Source organism: Camelus dromedarius, chromosome 16 (genome assembly GCF_036321535.1).
Source record: "Camelus dromedarius isolate mCamDro1 chromosome 16, mCamDro1.pat, whole genome shotgun sequence".
In the NCBI taxonomy this organism is placed as follows: Eukaryota; Metazoa; Chordata; class Mammalia; order Artiodactyla; family Camelidae; genus Camelus; species Camelus dromedarius.
In genome coordinates, this window is record NC_087451.1 from 36,837,215 (window position 1) to 36,860,097 (window position 22,883).

At 37.0% G+C, this 22,883-nt stretch overlaps 1 protein-coding gene and 1 pseudogene across 3 annotated transcripts in view; both read left to right on the forward strand.

Annotated features, from left to right (window-relative positions):
• LOC105085698 (ATP-binding cassette sub-family A member 6) overlaps positions 1-22,510 on the forward strand; it is a 63,441-nt gene extending 40,931 nt beyond the window's left edge. For all 3 annotated transcript variants that reach the window (XM_064495614.1, XM_031468954.2, XM_031468953.2), the window contains exons 20-39: positions 363-529; positions 2,519-2,652; positions 3,947-4,084; positions 5,461-5,568; positions 6,326-6,499; positions 6,724-6,837; positions 9,616-9,732; positions 11,287-11,364; positions 12,616-12,707; positions 13,374-13,491; positions 14,095-14,212; positions 15,322-15,413; positions 15,656-15,834; positions 16,272-16,347; positions 16,423-16,517; positions 17,469-17,588; positions 17,785-17,925; positions 18,946-19,025; positions 20,733-20,788; positions 20,920-22,510. In XM_064495614.1, coding sequence (XP_064351684.1) covers positions 363-529; positions 2,519-2,652; positions 3,947-4,084; positions 5,461-5,568; positions 6,326-6,499; positions 6,724-6,837; positions 9,616-9,732; positions 11,287-11,364; positions 12,616-12,707; positions 13,374-13,491; positions 14,095-14,212; positions 15,322-15,413; positions 15,656-15,834; positions 16,272-16,347; positions 16,423-16,517; positions 17,469-17,588; positions 17,785-17,925; positions 18,946-19,025; positions 20,733-20,788; positions 20,920-21,021 — 2,299 coding nt within the window. In that variant the 3' untranslated portion in view covers positions 21,022-22,510. The remainder of the gene's footprint in view (positions 1-362; positions 530-2,518; positions 2,653-3,946; positions 4,085-5,460; positions 5,569-6,325; positions 6,500-6,723; positions 6,838-9,615; positions 9,733-11,286; positions 11,365-12,615; positions 12,708-13,373; positions 13,492-14,094; positions 14,213-15,321; positions 15,414-15,655; positions 15,835-16,271; positions 16,348-16,422; positions 16,518-17,468; positions 17,589-17,784; positions 17,926-18,945; positions 19,026-20,732; positions 20,789-20,919) is intronic.
• On the forward strand, positions 6,982-8,729 carry LOC135323174 (protein transport protein Sec24A-like; annotated as a pseudogene).
• Positions 22,511-22,883: the final 373 nt, after the last annotated feature.

The window sequence follows — 22,883 nt, forward strand, 5'->3', positions numbered from 1 at the left end:
CACTGTGGTTTGTTAGATAATGAGTGTCAAGAGAGGGTTAAACTAGAAGTAAATTTAAAACTAGAACACAATACCCAACCAACACTCCTGCCAGAGGACGGATAAAGGCAGTGCTTGATTTTCCCAGCAATGGGAATACCATACGTTGGACCTTATAAGCCTTACTCAGAGGTCTGTTTAATATTCACAGATTGATAGCCTGGTGCTTATATAGCAATGCCTCTCAGCACTGTGTGGCCTACTAAGGTATGACTTGCAAAATTCTAGCACCTATAGATGGAACTCGACAAATATTTGTGCAATGTCTGGCTGAATGAGTAACATTGTTATAGATTCACACGGTAACTTTTCTTTGTTGGTAGACTGTTCGTATTTGGGATTGCAATGCTCCCTTTGATTGCGGAAAGGATACATTATGTTATATTAAGTCAGAAGACTTCTTGGGAGTTTAAACCTGAATTGTATTTCCTCTCTCCTGGACAACTTCCCCAAGACCTTCGTACCAGCTTATTGATCATCAATAACACTGGTAAACAGAAAAACAAACACTTAAATCTGGAAATAATTTATTTTTATTTCTAAATAACATTTGTTGGGAGGGAGGCAAATATAAGATATGAAAATGTGTGTATTTAAACCTCATTTATAGAAAACTACTTATGAGGAACAATGCATATTTGCTGTGACCTGGTGGGCATGATGGGACAACTAGAAGGAGCCTGAGTCACTGTGTAACCTGGTAGAGTAGAGCTGCGCATCTCCCTGATTATCCTAAGGTCTTATGTGAGAGGGACGTAGACTACTGTATTTACTGAACCTCCCCATTTTTAGATCTCTTTGTTACAGCAGCCCAACCTAGTCCATAAATATTGTACTCACTGACTGATATATAAAGATGGCATTTTTATACCCTAAGTCCCTCCAACAAGATCTGGGAAGATTCCTTTTAAGACCGTTTGGAACCCATGATCTTGTTATCCTAAATGATGGGTAACTGGTTTTGCCTAACTGTTCATTAAATTGTGAAAAAGAAGCTTTTATGTTTCTCCCTAAGATGTCAAAAAGTATGTTCAGAGTACAAGTCTTCTCTTGATGACTTCCCCCTGCATGTTCCAATTTTTATATCCATTTGTGACTCAGAGTTCACATCTTTAAACCAAGGTGGTCTTTTTGTTTCTAATTCTTGATCTCTTTGTTTTCTGTTTGAGTTTTAGAAAATAAATTTTATTCACTCTGCTACCCTAAAACTGAAAGTCTTGCTAATTGCATAGTGGATTTCCAATATCTAGAATTGTTCACCTTTCAGTCTTTCATCTCACATTTTCCTCTCCAGTCACTCTGAGATCAACATACTTGTGTTTACTTATTTTTTTCTTCTCTTTACTTAGCTGTTAGCTGTTCTGTGATTTAAGTTTGGAGCTTCTATGCCATCTTGTTCCTCTTTTCTCAAAATCTGTTGAATATTGGTTAAATATTCATCTTTAAATTGGAGAATCCCTGGTTGCCTAGGTGAATGTGGGCCACCATTAAGGTAAAGTGACTGCAGTGGGATGTGTGGCTGCCCCAGAATGCCTCCCAGTTCAAAATTTAAATGAGCAAAAGATGAGAGTCCTCCTTTTTCCTTCTCATTCCACCCTGTCCTTTTAATTGTCTGGAGTTACCTTAGGTCCTGCCCTGATGTTTTCCCCAGATAATGTCTCTTAGAAAGTAAATTTGGGGACCTGTATCCTGGGGGACCACTGCAGCTGCTGCCTCCTCTGTGGGGAACATGAGAAGCGGCATGTGGTCGCCTTGCTCAAGGCGTGGTTAACCAGTCAGTGAGCCTGACCGTGGCTTCAGAGCCCGCTTTGCCGCCTGAATTTGCCCACTCTGAGTCTAGATCTCCTGGAAGCTGGTCTACCTTGTAGCTGTCTGCTCCTGGGCGCTCTAGGCTGCAGGTCTTTCTCAGCTCGTTCTTCTCTATCAAACCAGTCTCAGCTGCTTGCTTCTTGAAGGGCATATCAAAAACTGTGGTTGGACAGTGTTCCTCTTCACTTCCTACTTCCTAAGAGCAAAAATATATTAATGTAGCATATGTCAATATGTAAAATAGGCGTAAAATAGATGTGTGAGTTATACATACACATACGTATATTTATTTTTCTATTATTTCGAATAAGGGAGGGGGAAGCATTATTATTGGACATTTTAGGCTGCCCAATCTAAAGTAATTCTCATGCAATTATTATATTTCCACAAATTATTGAGTTCAAATGTATTTTTTTAACCACAAATCAGAAAATAGTGTTATCTTGTTTTAATGGTCACATGTTAACTTGCATTAAATATAATTATAAAGTTATCACAGCATAAGATTTGATAAATATAAGATGATAAAATGGGTTCTCTTTCATGGGCCAATATTATTTTGATGCCCAAAGAGACATGCCTTTACATTAATATTCTATAAATATTGACTTTAAATTGTGTTTGTGATTTATTTTTTTAAATTGGTCTTCTGTTATTGATTTAATACCAGAATCAGACATTGAAGATTTTATACAATCACTGAAGCATCAAAATATCCTTTTGGAAATAGATGACTTTGAAAATAGAAATGGCACTGATGACCCATCTTACAATGGAGCTATCATAGTTTCTGGTAAACAAAAAGTACGCTTGCTACTTGCCTCTTGTTTTTGCTTTTATGAAAAAAATTAATAAAGTGCAACATTTTAACAGTTTTAAAAACTGCAGAAAGTCATCCCAGCTAGTATACAACAACCTGACCCCAAAACATTTGGGGTTATTATTGAATAAACTGTGAAGTTTAAACAATAACTTGTTGGAAAACATTTTGTATTTTAACTTTTGAATTAGATGATTTTTTTTTTTACATTTTGAAAGTAGCTAAATGTAGTTGCATTATACAGACTCAGTAAAATATTAGATGTTATAACTACCAACCAATGCAGTTATGAATTTAAGAAATCCTATTTAATGACTAATTACCCAAATAATATTTTTATATAGAGAGAAAATACATTAAATATTATAATAGCCACATGAAGCCTCTGAGAAAAATGTGTTCTCAGTTTATCATTTAGTATGTTTCAATTTGGATAGAAGAGTACAAGCAATAGAGATCCTGTAAGGAACGAGACTATTGAAAATACATCCCAACCTTAAGGAAGACTCTGAGTCCTATGTCCCCGCGGAAGGCTGGAAGCCAAATTAAGTGACGCTTCCTCTTTATTTCTTGCTACAAGGGAAATAAAAACAAAAGCAAAAGCCTTTGACGATGGACAGTGAGTTCAGTTCTACCTGAAGTTAGTATGTCGTGAAAAACGTCATCTCTATGAAAACTTTAGGAAACCACGTTGCTTGGCATTGCTTCCCCTGACACTTATCTAACGTATTTATTACATGAGCTACTGGTAATATTTAAACAGTATTGAGCCTCTTGATGGGCACAGAAACATTGTCATCAACATGAAGACCATTATCTTAGAAAGTGTGAAAATGCTTCATTAACAGTGTAACCATGAATATTTTATGAATTTCATGCTTATCTCCTACCCATAAAATCAAGGTTCCTTTGCTGGCTCACCGTAAACTTACACAGTGTCCCCTTGGCAGGGCCACATTCAAGTTCTGTTAGTTGAAATTTCTTCATCAACAAAATGAGGACAAAGTGATCTAAAATTAGCAATACTAATAAAAACTCATATTGCTGACTGTGCTGTCCACTGTGCTAGAGTGTAATAGATGTGATCACATTTAAAGTGTAACAGCCCATTTATCTTCCTCTTTCACAGAAGTGGAAGCTGTAGCTCAGAAAGGCCAGTTAAAAGTGGTCACACATCAGGAATATGGCACTGTTAAGATTTTATATACAAAACCTTTTTCTTTGTTCTCTAATGATTTAGAATTAACATTATTTTATTTGTCTTTGTTTTGTATGAAGGCATATAGATTTTCAGTTGTGTGCAATACCAAGAGACTACACTGTTTTCCTATTCTTATGAATGTTATCAGCAATGGGCTACTTCGAATGTTTAATCATACACAATGTATTCGAACCGAGAGAAGCTCATTTCCTTTTGTAAGTATTGGATTTACTCATTCTGAACAATTAGGAATTTGAGAAGCAACCTGTTTTCCCTCTTTAGCCTTTAAATACTTAATAATTGATTGTTCATCCTTAAAGTTATTATTTTGTCCTAACATTATAAACAGACTATATGTAACAAAAGATGATTTTTGACTTGTTATTACCAGAGAAGTCCCATGGGGGAATATTTTTTATTATGTCATAGTCTTCCTAGGGAATCTTCTGAAAAAATACATACTTGATTGCTGAAGTGTATTGGAGAGAAAGAGAGAGAGAGAGAGAGAGAGAGTGTGTGTGTGTGTGTGTGTGTGTGTATGTGTGTGTGTCTGTCTGTCTGTACACTGAATTGGAAATCAGGAGCACTTATCACTCAGCTTGAGGACCTACAAATCCAATATAATTTGTTGGTGGACCCCTCGTTGACTGAATGGGTAGTAGACACACTGAAGTGAAGAAGAATTTGCCAGTCCTCGGGCTGTCTGCCTTCTGATTAACTGCTCCACTCACCCACAGTTTCTTTACATTACGTCTGTGATACCCACAGGCTGGATTTTCAGGATCTTTGTCAGCTGGCTGTAAGATGGATCTAGACAACAGGTAGCAGTGATAGGAGCCAGCCCCCAGCAATCACCTTTCTCCTTGCTGTTTCTATGAATTTGACTACTTTTGTTACTTCATCTAAGTGGGATCATATACTTGTATCTGTCTTTTGGTGATGAGCTTACTTCCCTTAGAATCATGTCCTCACAGTTCATCCATGTTGTAGCATGTGGCAGGATTTCCTTCCTTTTTAAGGGTGAGTAATATTCCATTGCATGTGCATACCACATTTTCTTTCTGTTTGTCCACGGACATTTGGTTGCTTCCATTTCTTGGCTGTTGTGAATAATACTGCTGTGAACCTGTGTGTGCAGGTACCTCTCTGAGACCTTGCTTTCAGTTCTTTTTGGTATACACCCTGAGGTGGGTCCTGAGTTGTTTTTCACTTCTCTTTCTCCCTAGGAGTTGAAGCCTCATGCTAGATGATCAGAAATGATTTTCCCACCTACCTCCATGCGTAGCTGTTGATGAACTATATATACACTTTTCTTTTGACTTTTCAGTATTTCAAGAAGCACATTTGTTTATGATGATTAGTATTTGTTTCATTTAAAAAATATTTCCTAGTTTATTGATTTATAATCATTTTACAATGTTGTGTCAAATTCCTAGTTTAAATTATTTTAATTAATTAATTAGATATATTTAATTGAGTAATTAATTTGTTTAAAGCTAACTTTGATTTGTGACATTAGATAAGGTTCATGCGTGTGACATGTTTCCACTTCTATATACCCTACAAAATAAAGTACCTTTTATGTTTGCAGATTTATGCACCGTTCTGGACTGGGCTGCCAGAGGGCTCCTTTTTCTTGTTTTTTGTTGTGTGCAGCCTGTCTCCTTACATCGCCATGCACAGTGTCAGTGATTACAAAGTAAGTAAAGGGGAAGGAGCCCTCAGAGATTGCGTTTTAAATGCTATCTGTTTCCTCACAGGAAAACATTTTATGATATACTTGAAATAGATGATGTAGTTAAGCATTATCTCTATCAAGTCAGAAAATTTACTTCTCAAAACACAAAATACTTTTTACTCCAAAATTACAGGAAAAGTTCAGTAATCTTGCAGGGACTCAAATTAATCTAAACCTTCAAAGGGGAGTATTACAAAACTTTCAACTACATTATTTCCTAACTACAGGGAAGAACATTGAGGACAATATTTAAGACTTGAATACTTTCTACTGTGGAGAATAAAATTTGGGGGGTTATATTTGTATTGAGTTATGCCTATTATCCAGGCAAAACAGTTACATCAGATTTAAATAACTCATCCCTCAGCATTCTGAGTCAGTTAACTCTCCTAGAGCATATTCGTATAATGGAGAATTTATTGTCCTTCAGATCACAAAATAACATTTTTTTGAAGGAGATTAATGCCTTGATCATTATGAGGCCTACTTTTCTATTCATTCTTCATGAGTTAAAGTAGCGTTGTGACTCAAATCTGTCAAATGAAACAGTACTCATTTTCAAATATACCTAATTAACAGCATATACCTAATTAAAATTATTAGAAGATTTAAAAATATTAGAATATGAGATTATGCTTATATTTAAAAATCTTCCAACGTGTTTGTTTTGGATTTGGATTTCAATCAAATCTATGTGTATCTTGTGTTTTCCCATCAGAGGAGAACAAAGTCCCAGCTGTGGATTTCCGGCCTCCACGCTTCTGCTTACTGGTGTGGGCAGGCACTGGTGGATGTCAACCTCTACAATTTTATTCTCCTTTCAATGTATTTAACTTTCTACATAGTAAACCTGCTGCCCATTTATCTCACAAGTCGAATTGTGTTTGCTTTCGTAAGTAACACATTATATAGACAGCATCTTATAAAGTAATTCAGAATACATTTTAGTATTTATATTTTATATAATCATGATGTCTTCATCTTCATTTTGTCATTAACCAACACAAAAAAACATGCAAAGTACATGTGTAATGAGAAACATAAAAAATATTTATAATCTTGCCCTCAGTTAATACTTCTTTTTCTGACTATGTCATTTATTTGTATTATCTTCAGGCTGTGATTACATTTGGTTATGCGGCTTCTCTTGTCTTCCTGACATATGTGATATCATTTATCCTTCGTGAGAGGAGAAAAAATAGTGGCCTTTGGTCATTTTGCTTCTATATTGTAAGTACTTATACAAACACATAGAGTTCTTTTTTAAACTTTTAATATACCATTAAAAATAGTCACATATACTTTGTGCAGTGGGGAAAATTAATACCTTAAAATTCCACACTAGAAAGGAGAGGGAATGTAACATGTTGTTGAGTCAATGAAGTTCCTGGAGAATTCGTGTATAACCCTTGACTAGAATCTATGGAGAACCTTACAGAAGATCTGGAATTCACGATGCTATTATTGAGTTACTGGACCTTTCAGAATATAGGGCTTCTGGTAATTCTAGAACAAAACACGGCTTTATAACGTTTGACAGTACAGTCCATTCCTGTGGTCTTTAAGAAGGCCACTTTTAACATCAGATGCTCATCATTTAAGAGATCAAAGATGTTTTCATACTTGTGCCAAAAGACTTGTTAGTAAATATAAATGAAAGATTACTGAAAGCCCACGATTACTGAAAACTCAGACAGAAATCATTCCCAAGGCTCAGGAGACCCAGAGTGTCTAATCTCAGCACGTCAGCTGCCTATTAGCTGATACCCCAACTGGTGGCTGAATGTCTGTCTTGCAAACACAGCTCGTACCTGTTGGAGTGGGAGTCCTGAAACATGAGAGGACCCCAGCCAAATTCCATCTGCTAAGAAAATATGTTTAACATCATCCATTGACTTCTATAAGAAATCAGCCTTGGGCTGCTCTGGTCACTGAGATTTTTCCCTTCTCAGTGGACAGTATTCTGATTTGGCTTCTCTAGAGTATATTTCTCTGTATTCAGCAGGTAGTGTCTATTATTATTCCTCTTAGCCACCATCAGCACAACCCATTCCAAGCATAGAAGTTAGAGAAAAAAACTATAGAGTTACCTTATTTGGAAGACTGGCTTTGAGGCAATCACAAAGATTTGGTGCACCAAAAGTCTTTCCAAATTCATGCTTTGCATTGGAAACTTTTTTTGGTTAGGTCAAAAGACTTACTCCTTTTGCCCAATGTAAATTCACATCCTGGGTCCACAGTACAGATGTCAGTCTGATTAATCATTGATTTCTTTTCAGTCAGTACTTTTGTGCATGTCTAGCAAAGGTGAACAAAGAATTCGTGTCCACACTTTGTGTCTTCTAGTAGTTTCAACTCTGAACAAAGTCTTTTTCAGAGCTGATGGTCAAGCAATGTCAGGGTTATTGGCCACTATGGCTGTTGACAGTTCTGTGACTGTCAGCCTGACCGAGGCTCGAAATATCCCGTGAGTGACCTCAGAGACACTCTTTAAGCTTGTTGGTCTTCAGTCCTAAGTCATGGTTCCTTTTTCTTAATGTCTTTTCCCACTCTTTATGTTGGCTTTCCTTAAACAGAAACCATTCCAGACTGAGATAAATGCATGTCTAGATGAATGCATGTTTGCTGTGTGTCAAGTGAAAAGCCAGCTCCTGGTTTACCGTGTACTCACAGTTCATCCTGGCTTGTACAGACTTGACAGTCTCTCAGATGAGGGCAGCTCAACATCAGCAGCAGACCGGACCTCAGCCCCTGATCCTTCAGCTTTCAGTGAGAAGCAGAAGAGGGGTGGAGCTCTTCTCAGGGATGCAGACTCTGGAGTGGTGTTTTGGATTGGAAAAAATGTGGAAAGAATTGTTTCAGCCAAGTTCTAGGATTTCAGTGTATCAGTTCCACAGGATATGACAGACCTTCCAGAACTTGATACACCAGAACCTGCTAGAGCAATAGCTTTCACCTCTTGGCATAGAGAGAGGAGACCACTGTTTTCCTAATCTTTACGTAACAGAGCTTGAAAGTCTAATGAGAGCAAAGTTCCTTTAATACGTGGGAGAAGGCAGAATCGAATCTGCTTATCTTATTGTGAATTCCTCTTGTATAATTCCTCAACTGCAAGTGAATAAATGAACAAATGAAATGAAGAAATTTGACTTTGTTATTTCTAAGGAAAGTCATGATAATACAGACACTTTTACTATGAGGTTTGTGGATTAATGTGATTATTAAGATGTTCTCTCTGTGATATTAACAAACTATAGCAAGAAAAGCACCACAGCAGAGAACTGAACATTTGACTCTGAAACACTGCATTTTTCAAATGGAAATTTATCTACAAATGATTGGATACTGTTTTATCCTTTGTTGCCAACTATTTTTTGAATTATTACCAATTAAAATAAGACAAAGTAGTATTGCAGAAGCAAGCTAAATTTTGTAAAATAAAAACATCTTTGTTCAAAATGTAAAAAAATACATCATAGTGTTACAGTACAATACTCGTTTATAATTTCTGATTATTTTCCCTTTTTATTTCTCATCCTTATCTATTTCAAATTAACTTGTCTATTTTATTTTTACACTATTGAAAAGAAGCTGCATAGTTATGGAATACTGGAATGTCAGATTTGAAAACAAGTCAAGATTATCTAGTATAATTTACCTCATTTTACAGAGGGGAAAAAAAATAAGTAACCTGTTAAAAGTAACGCAAAAATTAGTGACAGACTCAGGAATAAAATTGAGGTTTCAGGAAGTCTATTTGGTCATTTTAGCTTTCACATTAATCTCCAGATTTTTTTATCCAAGAATTTCCTGTTGAGGTGCTGAAGATCACTTATGTTCTCATTAACAAAAGCTCCTCCCTTCCCTTCTCCCTTTGAAAGGGGTATTTCTGCATATGGGAAAATTCTCATGTATATGATGAGAAACACCTACACATCTTAAATAGTTTATCAAATATCAATGACCTGAATATGTATGACATGTAATGTATTTCACCTTGCCTTGTAGAGCTCAGTCATCACGTTTAGCATCCTGGCTGAATTTGACTCACTGCCTATCTGGATTGTTGGCATGATATTAGTGCCCTCAATGACCTTGGGCGGATTTGTAGTTTTCTTGGAAGAGGTAAGAAATGTTATCAATTGTGTCATTAACTTTGAATATGCAGCCTGTTAAAGCACTGTGCATCAGTCTATAAGGACAAAAGGAGGCAGGTGTTTCCCAGGGCTTGGGTGGCTGTGAGGAGTGACAAGAAATGCATCCAAGGTGTCTCTTTGGGGTTGATGGAAATGTTCTTAAGTGAATTGTGGTGATGCTCTCACAACTCTGTAAATTTACTGAAAATCCTTGAATCAAACACTTAAAATAAGTGAATTTTATGGCATGAAAATATAACCTCAGTAAAGCTATTTAAAAAGCTTTGCTGTATGCACTTTACAAAACATGAACATTGTCGAATGCTAGTCAAAAGTAATGCCAGAATGAAAAACATTGCCTAATTTAATGGGTCTTTATTATCCATTGAGAGGATATTCTGATATACAATAACATTCATTCATTCAAAAATATATATTAAACGTTATTCTGTGTTAGATGCTGTACCAGTAACTGGGGACACATGATGAACAAGGTAGCGCAGGCCTTCCTTTCACAGAGCTTAGTGGAGACAAAGACAGGCCAGCCTCAGGCAAGTCAATGCAAGGGGCCTAAAGGTTACAAAGGAGAAGGGCAAAATGCCAAGGGTAAGGTTCAAAGCTTAGCTGACGCACTCTGGAGAGTCAGAGAATTCTTCTGGGGAAGCAGTGTTTAAACAGAAACCTGAAGAAAAAGTAAGAATTTATGAGTGGGAAAGTGGGGCAGGAGGGAAGCGTGTTCTGTAGAGGGAAGCAAAGGCATTGATGCAGGAAAGTCTGGGAGGCATTAAAGAAACTTTCCAACTGCTTCAGTTGGAAAGAAGTGGATGATGAGATGAGCAGAACAGCTCAGTTGGGACATACATTTTTGGGCCCTGCCTCATCCTGGTTGAAATGGCTTTAAGGAAAGTAGAGAGGGCTTCCCAGTCATTTGTGCTCTTGGGGACCTAGGAAGTCAGCTGCAAAAATTCTTTTCCCTTCATTGAGCAATGCCTGGAATTCCTGGTTAGAAATTCATTCCTTTCCCTAAACATTCCTCTCCTAAAATGTGAGTAGACTTGTAAGGTAAAATACACTAACCTGACTCTGTCATGCATTATTTAGGAGGAATGAGTTATTTTTTTTAATACACTGATTGATGAAGAAAGAACACCATGATGGGGCTAATTAATGTGGTGGGAAACATTAACCATCGGGGTAGGAAGACTCATCAGGGGCATTTTGACAAATATGGTGGACCCCTAGAATCTTCCACAGTGCAGGCACCTCTCTCTGTTGTGCTTTTGTAAACTTCGCAAACATTAAACCAAAATATTACAGAAAAATAAAAGAAGAGACAAACAGATATAGGTTCCCTTCTCACTGAGAGGTGTTTGGGGTTAAGTAGGGTACCCTCTTTCGTCTGCAGGGAATAGCTTATCACCGTTGCACATAGGGGAGTCAAGCTTAATGAGAGAAGTGTTCAGTGTGTGAAATTCCCTATTATGTAAATGCAGACTGGAAAATTGATGAATTTCCCTCTAGCCTTTTTTTTTTGTCTTTGCAGAGAGCCCACAAAAGCGAAATAAATTATCCAGACCCAAATTATGATCTGAATGCAGCTGATCTTCTACTATGCCTAATAGTAAGACTGCCTCTCTACCTCATCAGCTACTTTTGTTGATGGTTATCATTTATTGTAATAACTGTGTGATCTTGTCTGGGTGCCAACTTTGAAAGTGTTTCTAATATAGGCTTAGATAAAGCAATTAAGTTCAAACATGATTCTAAATCCTAGTTACTTTTAATATGCCTGAATGGATTCCGTAAGTCCAGAATTCAATATAAAAATAATTTTTCATGTTTATTTACCCTGTCTACTGCCCCTCCAAATTTGAGAGCTTGTTAAAAGAGAAAAAAAACATGCAATATAACTTCAATCCTTCGCATTAGAGATAAAAGGCAAAAGTCAAAAAATAAGAATGCGAGGGGGGAAATGATTATACTGGTATATTTAGGCTGAAGAAAGCTACTGTCTTTGAATACATTTCAGTACTTTTCTAGGCATAGAGCAAAAGTAGACAGAAGTCCTTGCCCTCATGGGGCTTATAAAGAGACAGCATAACATATGCTGTGTCAGATGGGTGGTCAGGAAAAGACTGACTTTAAAAGCAAAGACCTGAAAGAGGCAAGGAAGCAAGCTGTAGGAATAGCGTGGGGAGGAACTTTCTAGTAGCAGGGGCAAGAGTGACCCTGGCTTGTTCCAGGGTCAGCCAGGAGGCCAGTGTGGCCAGAGTGGTTGTGGTGGAGCAACCCAAGGGGAGAGTGCTACGAGAGGGGGTCACAGAAGTAAGAGGGTTACTTAAGTGCGGGGTGGACAGAGGGGTGACAGAATGTTCTGCGTCACTTTAAGGACTTTGACTTTGCTTTGAGTAATCAAGGAGTCACTGGAGGGTTTTAAGCAAAGTGATATGATCAGACTTACGCTTTTTAAAAAATAACTCTATTTACTGTGTTGACAATAGATGCTTGGGGCAAGGGAAGAAGAGGGAAACCAGGTAGCAAGGTGTTGTCATGTTACAATGAGCAACTACAGTGACCTGGGCCGGGGTGGCAGCAGCATAAGCAGGGGTGAGAAGTAGCTGGGTTCTGGACAGTTTTGAAGGTAGGAACAGATAGACTTTGCTGACAGACTGGATGTAGATCATATAAGAGGAAGACAGGAGGCAGGTTCCACAAAGCTGGATTGTCACTGTAGAGCTGGATTCCTCCCCTCATTTGTAAGGATGGTTCACATCTATTTTATCTGAACACAAAAGACCACAAATTTGATTCAAATGTTTAAATAATATTTCTGAACTTAGGCCTAAATGTAACTGTTTTTCTTTTTTCCTAGCCTTACTTTCAGGCTTTGCTGTTCATTTTTGTTCTAAGATGCTTGGAAATAAAGTGTGGAAATAAAATAATGCAAAAGGATCCTGTTTTCAGGTTGGGATAAAACTTAATTTCACACTTTATATCATATTTTAATATTCATAGATAGTGGCTGCACTATCAATCCGTTAATAAGAATTTATATTTATGGTGTAAACAGCATGACGATTTTCATGATGGTCAGTGGATTTCTGGCTTAACTGCCAGGAATAGGACACCCAGGCAGAGTTCTGCCACGAATCAACTGAAGGAAGCTCTTAGTCTCTTAAAAATTTAATGAGTACTCAAATATGCCATTCTCCCATTCAAGAGGATTGTACATGCTTAAACCGAAGAGATGGGGTGGAATTGGTTCAGCAAAATAGTTCAGAGTTTACAAGTTCTAGAAAGGGTAAACAGTAAAAGATGTTGGTTGTGATTAACATTGGCTCAGAGTTAACAGAGAAACTGTAGGTGACCTGATTTTTAAAGAAGCAGCAGTGCTTACTGACACATTAGAAAAGGTCAAAGATGCTCATTAGGAGTATGGCAACAACATCAAGAAAGGGATTTGGCTACTGGGATGGAAGTTCTTGGCAAGAGCAGAGGCAGTACTCATACAGCCATCACCATCCTGTTTACTGAGAGTGAGGACCGAGGTAGAGTCACAGAGAAGCTGGTTTTTGATACGTCTTTTACACCCAGAAAAACCACACATTGGACATTTCATTTTCTCTGCAGAATTTCCCCTAAAAGTAGAGATGCTCGACCAAATCCAGAAGAACCTGTAGATGAAGATGAAGACGTTCAAACAGAAAGAATAAGAACAGCCACTGCCCTGACCACTTCAATAGAGGAGGTAGGAAAGCAAGTGACAAAACGGGTGTTAATGGAACTATTTAAGAACTGTGAAGAACAGAGGTTGATGGGCTGGTTGTTGTTTTGAAAGTTTACAGTTTGGGGCATTATGTGATTCTTACACATGCAGGCACTTCTTTGGAGCTCTCTGGAAGCTCAAAGGAGAGCACAAATCATAATGGTTTTATTTTTTTGAGAAAAATGGGCTTGGATAAGCAGAGCTATAATTTCAAAACCTTAAATTTCATGAGTTGAAGAATTTATGTGAGATTTGTTTTTAAAATGACAAGTGAAGATTAAGATTTCAAGGCTTATTCTTTCATTTGACTTTGCTGTTGTGGTGTTTCCATGAGCTTAGAAACTGCTGGGAAGACAAGGAGTCGGCTTCCATGAAACTATGCTATTTTCTGAGTCCATTTAGAAGCAATAAATATTATCGACATCACTGAATGCATGTTACATTTGAAACAAGCAATACGGGTTACCCTCAACTCAAAATATGGTTTAGTTCATGATATAGGGCAAGAAATGGTCCAGTAGGGAGAACAGAGAAACGTAAACTCTCTGAAGTTCAAGAGGAAAATTATGCTGTCATCTATTCCAGAAACCAGTCATCATTGCTAGCTGTCTGCACAAAGAATATGCAGGCCAGAAGAAAAGTTGCTGTTCAAAGAGGAAGAAGAAAATAGCAGTGAGAAATATCTCCTTCTGTGTTAAAAAAGGTTTGAAAGAATCACTTTTTTATTCACCGTTATTTTTTAGAAATGCCCACGAAACATCTATGTTATAGGCACTGTTGTACTTGCTGAAGCAGTCATTCATTCATTCAAAATACATTTTTTGAGTGTGCCAGGGACTGTTTTAGGATCTGGAAATATTACATAAAAAGTAGACAAGTTACTGACCTCATGGACTTTACATCCTAAGAGGGGTCAATAAACAAAAATAGCTTATCAAGAGAAGTTTCAGATGTCACATTGACAAGTTCTGTGTGGAGCATTCAAATACGTGAAGTGACATGAATGACTTGGGGCTGCATTCACTTAGGATTAGGGAAGACTTTTCTTGAGCAGTGACATTTAAGCCAAGATTTGGGTGATAAGTTGCTGGCTCTGTGGGGTTAAAGAGATAAGGGAACCCCAGGCAGAGGAAATAGCGAGGGCAGGGACTGAGACATAAGGAGGTCTTTGGGATGATTAAGGCACAAACAGAGAGGTCAGCGGGCATCTGTGAATGGAAGGGATGAAGTCAAAGAGATGAGCAGGGCCAGATAGGGTACTGCATTGAGGAATACAGAAGAGTTTACATTTTATACCAAGTTAGTGGAATGCCACCGGAGGGCTTTTAGAGGCTTTTTGTTACCATTTAATTTATATTTTGGAAAAAAATTACACCCTGGCTATTGTTTGCTCATGAATTTGTGTGCTGGACAAGCTAAGAGGCTTTTATTCAGTTCAGATGAATGATTATGGTGACTCAGACACAGGTGGTGGAATTTGGGATGGAAAAAATGTCCCTGACTCCCCAGGCTCAGGAATCACTTATGTACTCAGCACATTAGCCATCTGCTATTAAAAAAAAAAAAATCAGTGAAAAAGTAATCTGGAAAAAATAAGACCCATGTATTGATAACAAATCCGCAAGCTCTTTCAAAAATATTTTATGTAATTATAGGAGTTACAGAACATGTTTTGGAGACATGGATTACATATACGTTATAAATTTCAAAATGGTACTGACGGGGTGCACCTGTATCTCAGAAGGTTATTGAAGGAACAGGTTTATATTATTATTTTACTTCCAACACTGATAGTTGGTGATTCCTTTTCAGGTGAAATTTTGGGATTACTAGGACCTAATGGTGCTGGTAAAAGTTCGTCTATTAGAATGGTGTCTGGGATCATGAAGCCCACAGCTGGAGAGGTAGTGAAAATGAAGAAATGGTGTCTATTCCCAAAATAGAAGTATCCTAATATGTATAGTTTGTATCTTTATGACTTATTTTTAGTAGTTAAAAAGTTTTCTATAATAAATATATGAAGTAATTTCTGTAATATTTCTTTGATGCTCAAAAATTAAAAATTTACTAGCTGTATATCAGGTCTTTAGTAATCATGTGGTTAGGGAAAAGGCTACACATTTCTAAAACCAGCTTACTTTCTTAGGTGGAACTGACAGGATATGATTCAGTTTTGGATCATCGGGGGGACGGCAGTGTCAAGTTCCTGGGATACTGCCCTCAGGAGAACGTGCTGTGGCCCACGCTGACAGCGAGGGAACATCTGGAGGTGTTTGCTGCCGTGAAAGGGCTGAGGAAAGCGGACGCCACCGTTACTATTTCACGGTACAGCGTGGTCATGGGATTCCTTTGTGCCAAGAGTCAGGGAGGCTGTACCATCAATGACGAATTCACTCGTCGAGAGTGGAGAGTAGAAATGACATCTCCACTTTTTCAGGGAGTGTCAGTGGTAGAGCAGAGATGGAGGACAGGAGCTGTTTCCTGCATCTCTGATTGAGGATCTTTAAAAAAAATAATTGCATGAAATCGTTGACAGTGTTAAATAGATGAGTAATCATGCATAATCACCCATTTCACTTCCAAACTCAGATTTCTAGACATTTTTAAAAACTTTTTATGAGGTGAAAAATCTTTTGTGTTCCAAAATAAACTTTTTTTCTTTAATCACTAGAGTTTTTAGAATAATGCTCTTACTCTTGTGTGTGGTTACCTTTCCTTCAAATCCTCTCTTGGTCACATGGTCTCATCCTATTTTCTGTCAGATTGGTGGAAGCTTTCAAACTGCATGAACAGCTGAATGTTCCAGTGCAGAAATTAATGACAGGAGCCACTAGAAAGGTATGTGTGGTGTGTGGGGTTACTCTGAGGGCTGATGGGTGATGGCAGCAAATGGGGCGTTTCTCTGCATTCCAGTTGTGCTTTGTGCTGAGCATCCTGGGAAATCCACCCATCCTGCTTCTGGATGAACCGTCTACCGGCATGGATCCAACAGAGCAGCAGCAAATGTGGTGAGAATTATCATAACCCTCAGTGCCAGGAGTACAAGCCATATGTAACGGTAGCATTTTTAAACTGATCTTGGAAAATCGAATCCACTTGTTCCTAATCCTGGAGATAATCCAGATTATTAGGAAAACAAATATTTAACAAGTAGATTCTCTAATATTGCATCATGTTCGTGTGGTATTCACATTGGAAAAAACTCTCCAAGTGTTTTGTTGGAGTTTCAGGTCTTGCAATTTGGAGTGTATTTTAATTTTGCCTTTTAATTACTGAAATGTCGATAGCTGTTTCCTTCGAAACAATTAACTCGCTGATATATTTTTCTCATTTCCTTTTTCCCTATTTTTACCTAATCTGTCAAATTTACCAATCTAGTTTTTTTTTGTTTGTTTGTTTTTAAATTCTTTTTACTTTCCTATCTAGGATTTTCCATTTAGAATTATAAAATTCTCTTAATTCAGTTTCATAATTGTGACTATCCAATATATTCTGAACTTTTTAAAAAGAACTTTGTTATGGAAATTTTATACAAATGAAAAGAGAATAATTTATGAACCTATTAAACCAATAATTATTTATGTAAGGCCAATCTTTCTTCATCTTTACCTTCCCCCACTTCCTCTCCCTATTCGCTAATTATTTTGAACCAAATACTAGGTAGTGTATCCTTTACTTATGAACATTCCAGTTAGTTTTTCCAAAAGATATGAAGTTTTCTTTTTTTAAACTTAACCAGAACACCATTAGCATACCTAAAAATATTGTAACTTTTCTTTATGTTATCAAAAACTTACTTGGTACTCACATTTCCCTGTTTTTTTTTTAAATTAGGATTTAAATATAATTCATAAACTATGTTTTATCTATAAGATTTCCCCTCCACTTCTTTTTTTCCCCTCCACTTCTTTTTTTCCCTGCTCTTTAAAAAATGGTGTTAATTTGGGGGCTCACTTCAGGCAGACGATCCAGACAGCCATTAAAAACACGGAGAGGGGCGCCCTCCTGACTACCCATCACATGGCAGAGGCCGAGGCCATCTGTGACCGCGTGGCCATCCTGGTGTCTGGAAGGCTGAGGTGGGTGTCTTTCCAGAGCCTGAACTTGACCTTCAAAACAAGATTCCCCATGAAGAGGGCAAAATCATTATGAGCAGCTAGAGCACTTCATCTCCCTCGGGACGCCTCTTTTCCTACTTCTGAAATTTAAGAATAACATGAAAAAATTTAATGGGCAAGATTTTTCCCAACATGTCTTTCTTTCTTTCCTTCGTAGATTCATCGGCTCCATCCAACACCTGAAAAACAAACTTGGCAAAGATTACATTCTTGAACTAAAAGTGAAGGAAACTTCTCAGGCGGCTTTGGTCCACACTGAGATTCTGAGGCTTTTCCCACAGGCTGCAACGCAGGAAAGGTGAAAAGGGCTTTTGATTGTGGAGAACGAGGTTGGCCCTATGCACTCAGCGGCTCCTCTTCTGCTCTGTGAGGACTTCAGGGCAATTTGACTTCACAGTCAAGTTAGGGACCTTGAGAACTGATTTGTTGAGTCTTCCAGCTTATAAGGTATTTGGGAGCTATCCAGAAAGCTATGTTCCCACAGGGAGGCCTGGAGACACCCTGCATGGGTCTCCTTGGCTGTCCAGGGTTGGTCCCCAGCTCTGGAGGAGGACTTGGGAAAACTGGAGTAAGGAACTTCTGACGACTTGGATCGACACAGGACTGCAGCCGGGGCCATGCTGCCTTCCCTAGACATCCCTATGAATATTTAAAAGATATAAACATTGGCAGTTTTAAAGATGTAACTCTTTAGGGTAAATCTACCTCATTGGAAACAAACAGCAATTGAGATAATCCAGGAGTGTCCCTTTAACAGTTTTCATGCCTCAAAACAAAGACTAGAAAGGTGCATGTGTGTGCATATATGTCTGCGTGTGTTGTGTATGTCTGTGTGTTATTAAGGGGAGGGCAGCGAGGTGGAGCAGGAACTGAATCTGAAGTTTCTTGGAGGGAAAAGCACACCAAAGAAGCAGGACATGACAACAGCTGTTTTCCTTTTAGCACAGTACAGGTGTGGTGGAATTATCTGAGATACATATATATGTCAGGGCATATAACTCAGTCCTATTCCTAGACTAATTTGAACTAATCAAAGGGACTCATTCAGAATATCTGTGCTCAGCAAGAAAAAGGTTTGCCTAAACTGAGCATAAATGTAATTAAACTGGATCATTTCTAGGAGAATGATCTCTAGCAGCCAGCCACCAAAGCCACTGAAAGAATTGTCCTTGATAAATTAGCTATTTCGTATTTAAGCTGTGGATTAATTTGCATTACTTTTATCTTAAAAAAGGAAATTACTGTTAATATCATTTATTTTAATGGTCATTTTTCCCCTTGAAACTCAAGGTCAAGTATGACATTTCTCTCTTTCCAGGTATTCCTCCTTCTTGACCTATAAACTGCCCGTGGAGGACGCTCACCCTCTTTCTCAGGCCTTTCACAAATTAGAGGCGGGTAAGAATGACCATTTTTAAATAAAACTTTAGAAGAGTTAATCCAGAATTAGATAGGTTTTTTTTTTTTTGTATTTAACTTTTTTTTTCATTTTTAAACTGAGGTATAGTTGATTTGCAATATTGTATTAGTTTCAGGTGTACAACGTAGTGATTCAAAATTTTTATAGATTATGCTTCATTTAAGGTTATTATAAAATATTGGCTGTATTTCCTATGCTGTACAACAGCTTATTTATTTTACACATAGTAGTTTGTACCTCTTCAGCCCCTGCCCTTATGCTGCCCTTCCCCGCTTCCCTCTCCCCACTGGTAACCACTAGTTTGTTCTCCATATCTGTGAGTCTTTCTCTGTTTTGTTATATTTATTTGCTTGTTTTATTTTTTAAAGTCTACATATAAGTGATAACATACAGCATTTGTCTTCCTCTGTCTGACTTATTTTATTAGGAATAATACCCTCCAGGTTCATCCATGTTGTTGCAAATGGCAAGATTTTCATTCTTTTTATGGCTGAGTAGTATTCCATTGTATGTATATGTGTGTGTATATATATACATACACCACATCTTCTTTATCCATTTATCTGTTGATAGACACTTAGGTTGCTTCTGTATCTCTGCTATCATAAATAATGCTGCTATGAACAATGGGATGCATATATCTCTTTGAATTAGTGTTTTCATTTTCTTCAGCTATATACCCAGGAGTAGAATTGCTGTATCATACAGTAGTTTTATTTTTAGAGTTTTGAGGAACCTCAAAAACTGTTTTGCCTGGTAGCTACACCAATTTACATTCCTACCAATAGTGTACAAGGGTTCCCTTCTCTTCACCTCCTCTCCAACATTTGTTACTTGTGTTCTTTTTGATGATGGCCATTCTGACATGTGTGAGTTCATAGCTCACTGTGATTTTGATTTGCATTTCTCTGATGATTAGCAATGGTGAGCATCTTTTCATGTGCCTGTTGGTCATCTGTATGTTTTCTTTGGAAAAATGCCTATTCAAGTCTTCTGCCTACTTTTCAGTCGAGTTGTTTATTTTTTGGATGTTTCTCTGTAGTAACTATCATCATTTACTTTATTATATATTTAAGTGCTTATTTATTCAATGCCCATATTCCTCCACACTATAATGCAAACTACATGAAGGCAGGAATTTGGGGTTTGGCCTTATTTCTCTCCTGCTCTATCCTTGACACCTAAGGGTGGCTCACACATAGAAAATTCTCTTTGTACAAATGGTGGATGGTGGAAGCATGAATTTGTAAATCTGATGACCAGTCTCATGCAGATTTCCTGGTAGAGAGCTGGCACGGAAGATGAGCTGGCTGAAGTACAGTCACACAAAACTAGTGTGTCCTTTTAAAGGGAATGGGATGGAATTGAAATCTTCCTCATGTGGAGGACTACATCGATCACTTATGCAGTTCCTCAAGGAACTGACATATCTCCCCAAGACACATATACTAAGTAGTAAAACACATATTATCAAAAAGTTATGTGAGAGAATTCTAATATGAAGGTGAATTTAGTATGTATTTATATTAACACTATGACTTTTCATTATTTCATTCTTTCACCAAGCTTTTGTTTCCTCAGCTTTAAATTCTATTTATGTTAATTATTTGAATTGTTATCTTGGATGACTTTGGAAAAAAATCTAAGTAAATTGTAAGCACCTACTACTAGTCTGTTTTTTCCAGTGAAATGTAACTTTAACCTGGAAGAATACAACCTCTCTCACTGCACATTGGAAAAGGTGAGTCAGCCAGTATGGTTTTGTATCATCCCTGTAAATTTCACGTGAAAGTAACTGCATTTCTCCTGTTTATGTGGAAGACAATCAGCACCTTGATAATCCTTTTTCCTTCCTATTTGTCTCCTGTTTAGGTATTCTTGGAGCTTTCTAAGGAGCAAGAGCCAGGAGATTTTGATAGAGAGGTGGATACAACAGTGAGATGGAAACTCCTCCCTCATTCAGAGGACCCTTAGCACTTCAAGCCTGATACTTCTTTGCGGATGTCGTATAAGCCTGTGTCATGTGCAATAATTAGCAGAATTGTAGTTAGAAAATTATGAACACCAATATTAGTATATTTGTATGTTTAATCAATAAACGAATAAATTTAAAAATTATGCTTCCCCTCAAATTTAGCGGTGATGGACGATCTGTGATAAAGGCAGTAGCACAAAGTGCTAGTAAATATACCTGAGGAGCCAGGCATAGGGGGTTGTGAAAATAACTCCACAAAGTTGAAGTTTTTTTAAATACGACTTTTTAAGAAATATGACATTTATTAAACTTTGCTGCTCACCTGTGTGAGGGATGTATTCAACAGCTATAGCTGCATGATTGTTGCACAACAGTTTGTGATTCATTGGATACATGAGTTCGCTTTAATACACAAATACCACCCAAGGGTCTTCCTCTGAAACCTTTTCAGAAATTGTTTTAAAACTCGTGGGATTAGGAGTCCCTTGTATTCACAAGTGAACAAGCACGTGCATTGGAAAAGCACTTCAAATATACCTTTTGAAAACAGTGGGAGTCACAGCAGTATTTGTTCAGATTTTTAAAAATTTGACTATGTTGTATTAAGTTCTTACGTTTGTGGTGGGCACTGATTTCCCTCATCATATGATCAATAGTTCTTTCGTATTTTTACTGCTGCTTTGAGATTATTTCTCTCTTATGTATCTTATGTACACACACGTGCAGATATCTTTTGTATTATTCAATTTAAAAAATCTGTGCCAGCTTTACATAGTATTTCATTTTCTCCTTAAACAATAAGCTATTTTGTTTTGAATATCACCAGTAAAAGTTTTCAAGGCCAAGCAGTATTCTTGCTGCTTTTTGAGGGTGATATGTTACATAACTTTAAAAACAAATTGTTGTGCTCAGAGAAGAAAATTTCTATAATAGAAAAAAAAAAAAAGAAATTGAATAAAATGAATAAGAGTCATCACCCTTTCTCTATACTGTCCTCCCAAAGTCAACTATTTCCTTTTTTTCTTTAGTTTCTTCCTTTCTTTTCTTTGTTCATTTTTTACATAGAATCATGATAGTACATATAATTTTCTGATTAAATAATATGCATAGTTACTGATATAACAATGGTTTTAATTTACTTTTAAATTTATGGTGAGGTTGCAGCTTTATATGTTTGCATTTTATTTTGTTTTAATTATTTGTACTCTGTTCATTTATCTTTGTATTTTAACTGTTTCTTAGCCACTTTATAAGCTTTTTATATAGTGAAATATTTTATATATATCATAATTATATCTGGAGCATTGCATTTCCAAATCTATGATAAATGATCTATAGTTAATTGTTTACTCAGGAGCCCTTAGTGGCCTATAAAAGTAATTCCATATCATAATGAGAGTTGAATTTAATTATTTCTAAAACTCAAGCAATAAATAATACTGTTTTGCTCAACTGTATAACATCACAACATATATAAACATTTTACATAACGAATGATGAAATTTTTGCTTGTATTCTTTATAAACTATATATTTTCTTAATTATTATAGACATATGTTTTACAAAGTACCGAATAACCAGTATCAAATATAGTACTATGAAATCTTTAAAAGATTAATCTGGACAATATAGTTTGCTAAAACTATCATAATATAGTTTTTGAAACTATTAACTTGTGTTTTTATTAGGATTATGTTCAAGAGCAGGTGAATCACTACCAAAAGAGAAGGTGATCAGAATAAAACAGAGGAAGGGATGCTTTACAAAGGGTGGAAAGTCTGTACCATCTCTAAATCTATTGTCGGCAGATCTCGTGCAGCTTTTGTTCTCTATTTTCCTGACATACCCTTTTCAGGGGAGG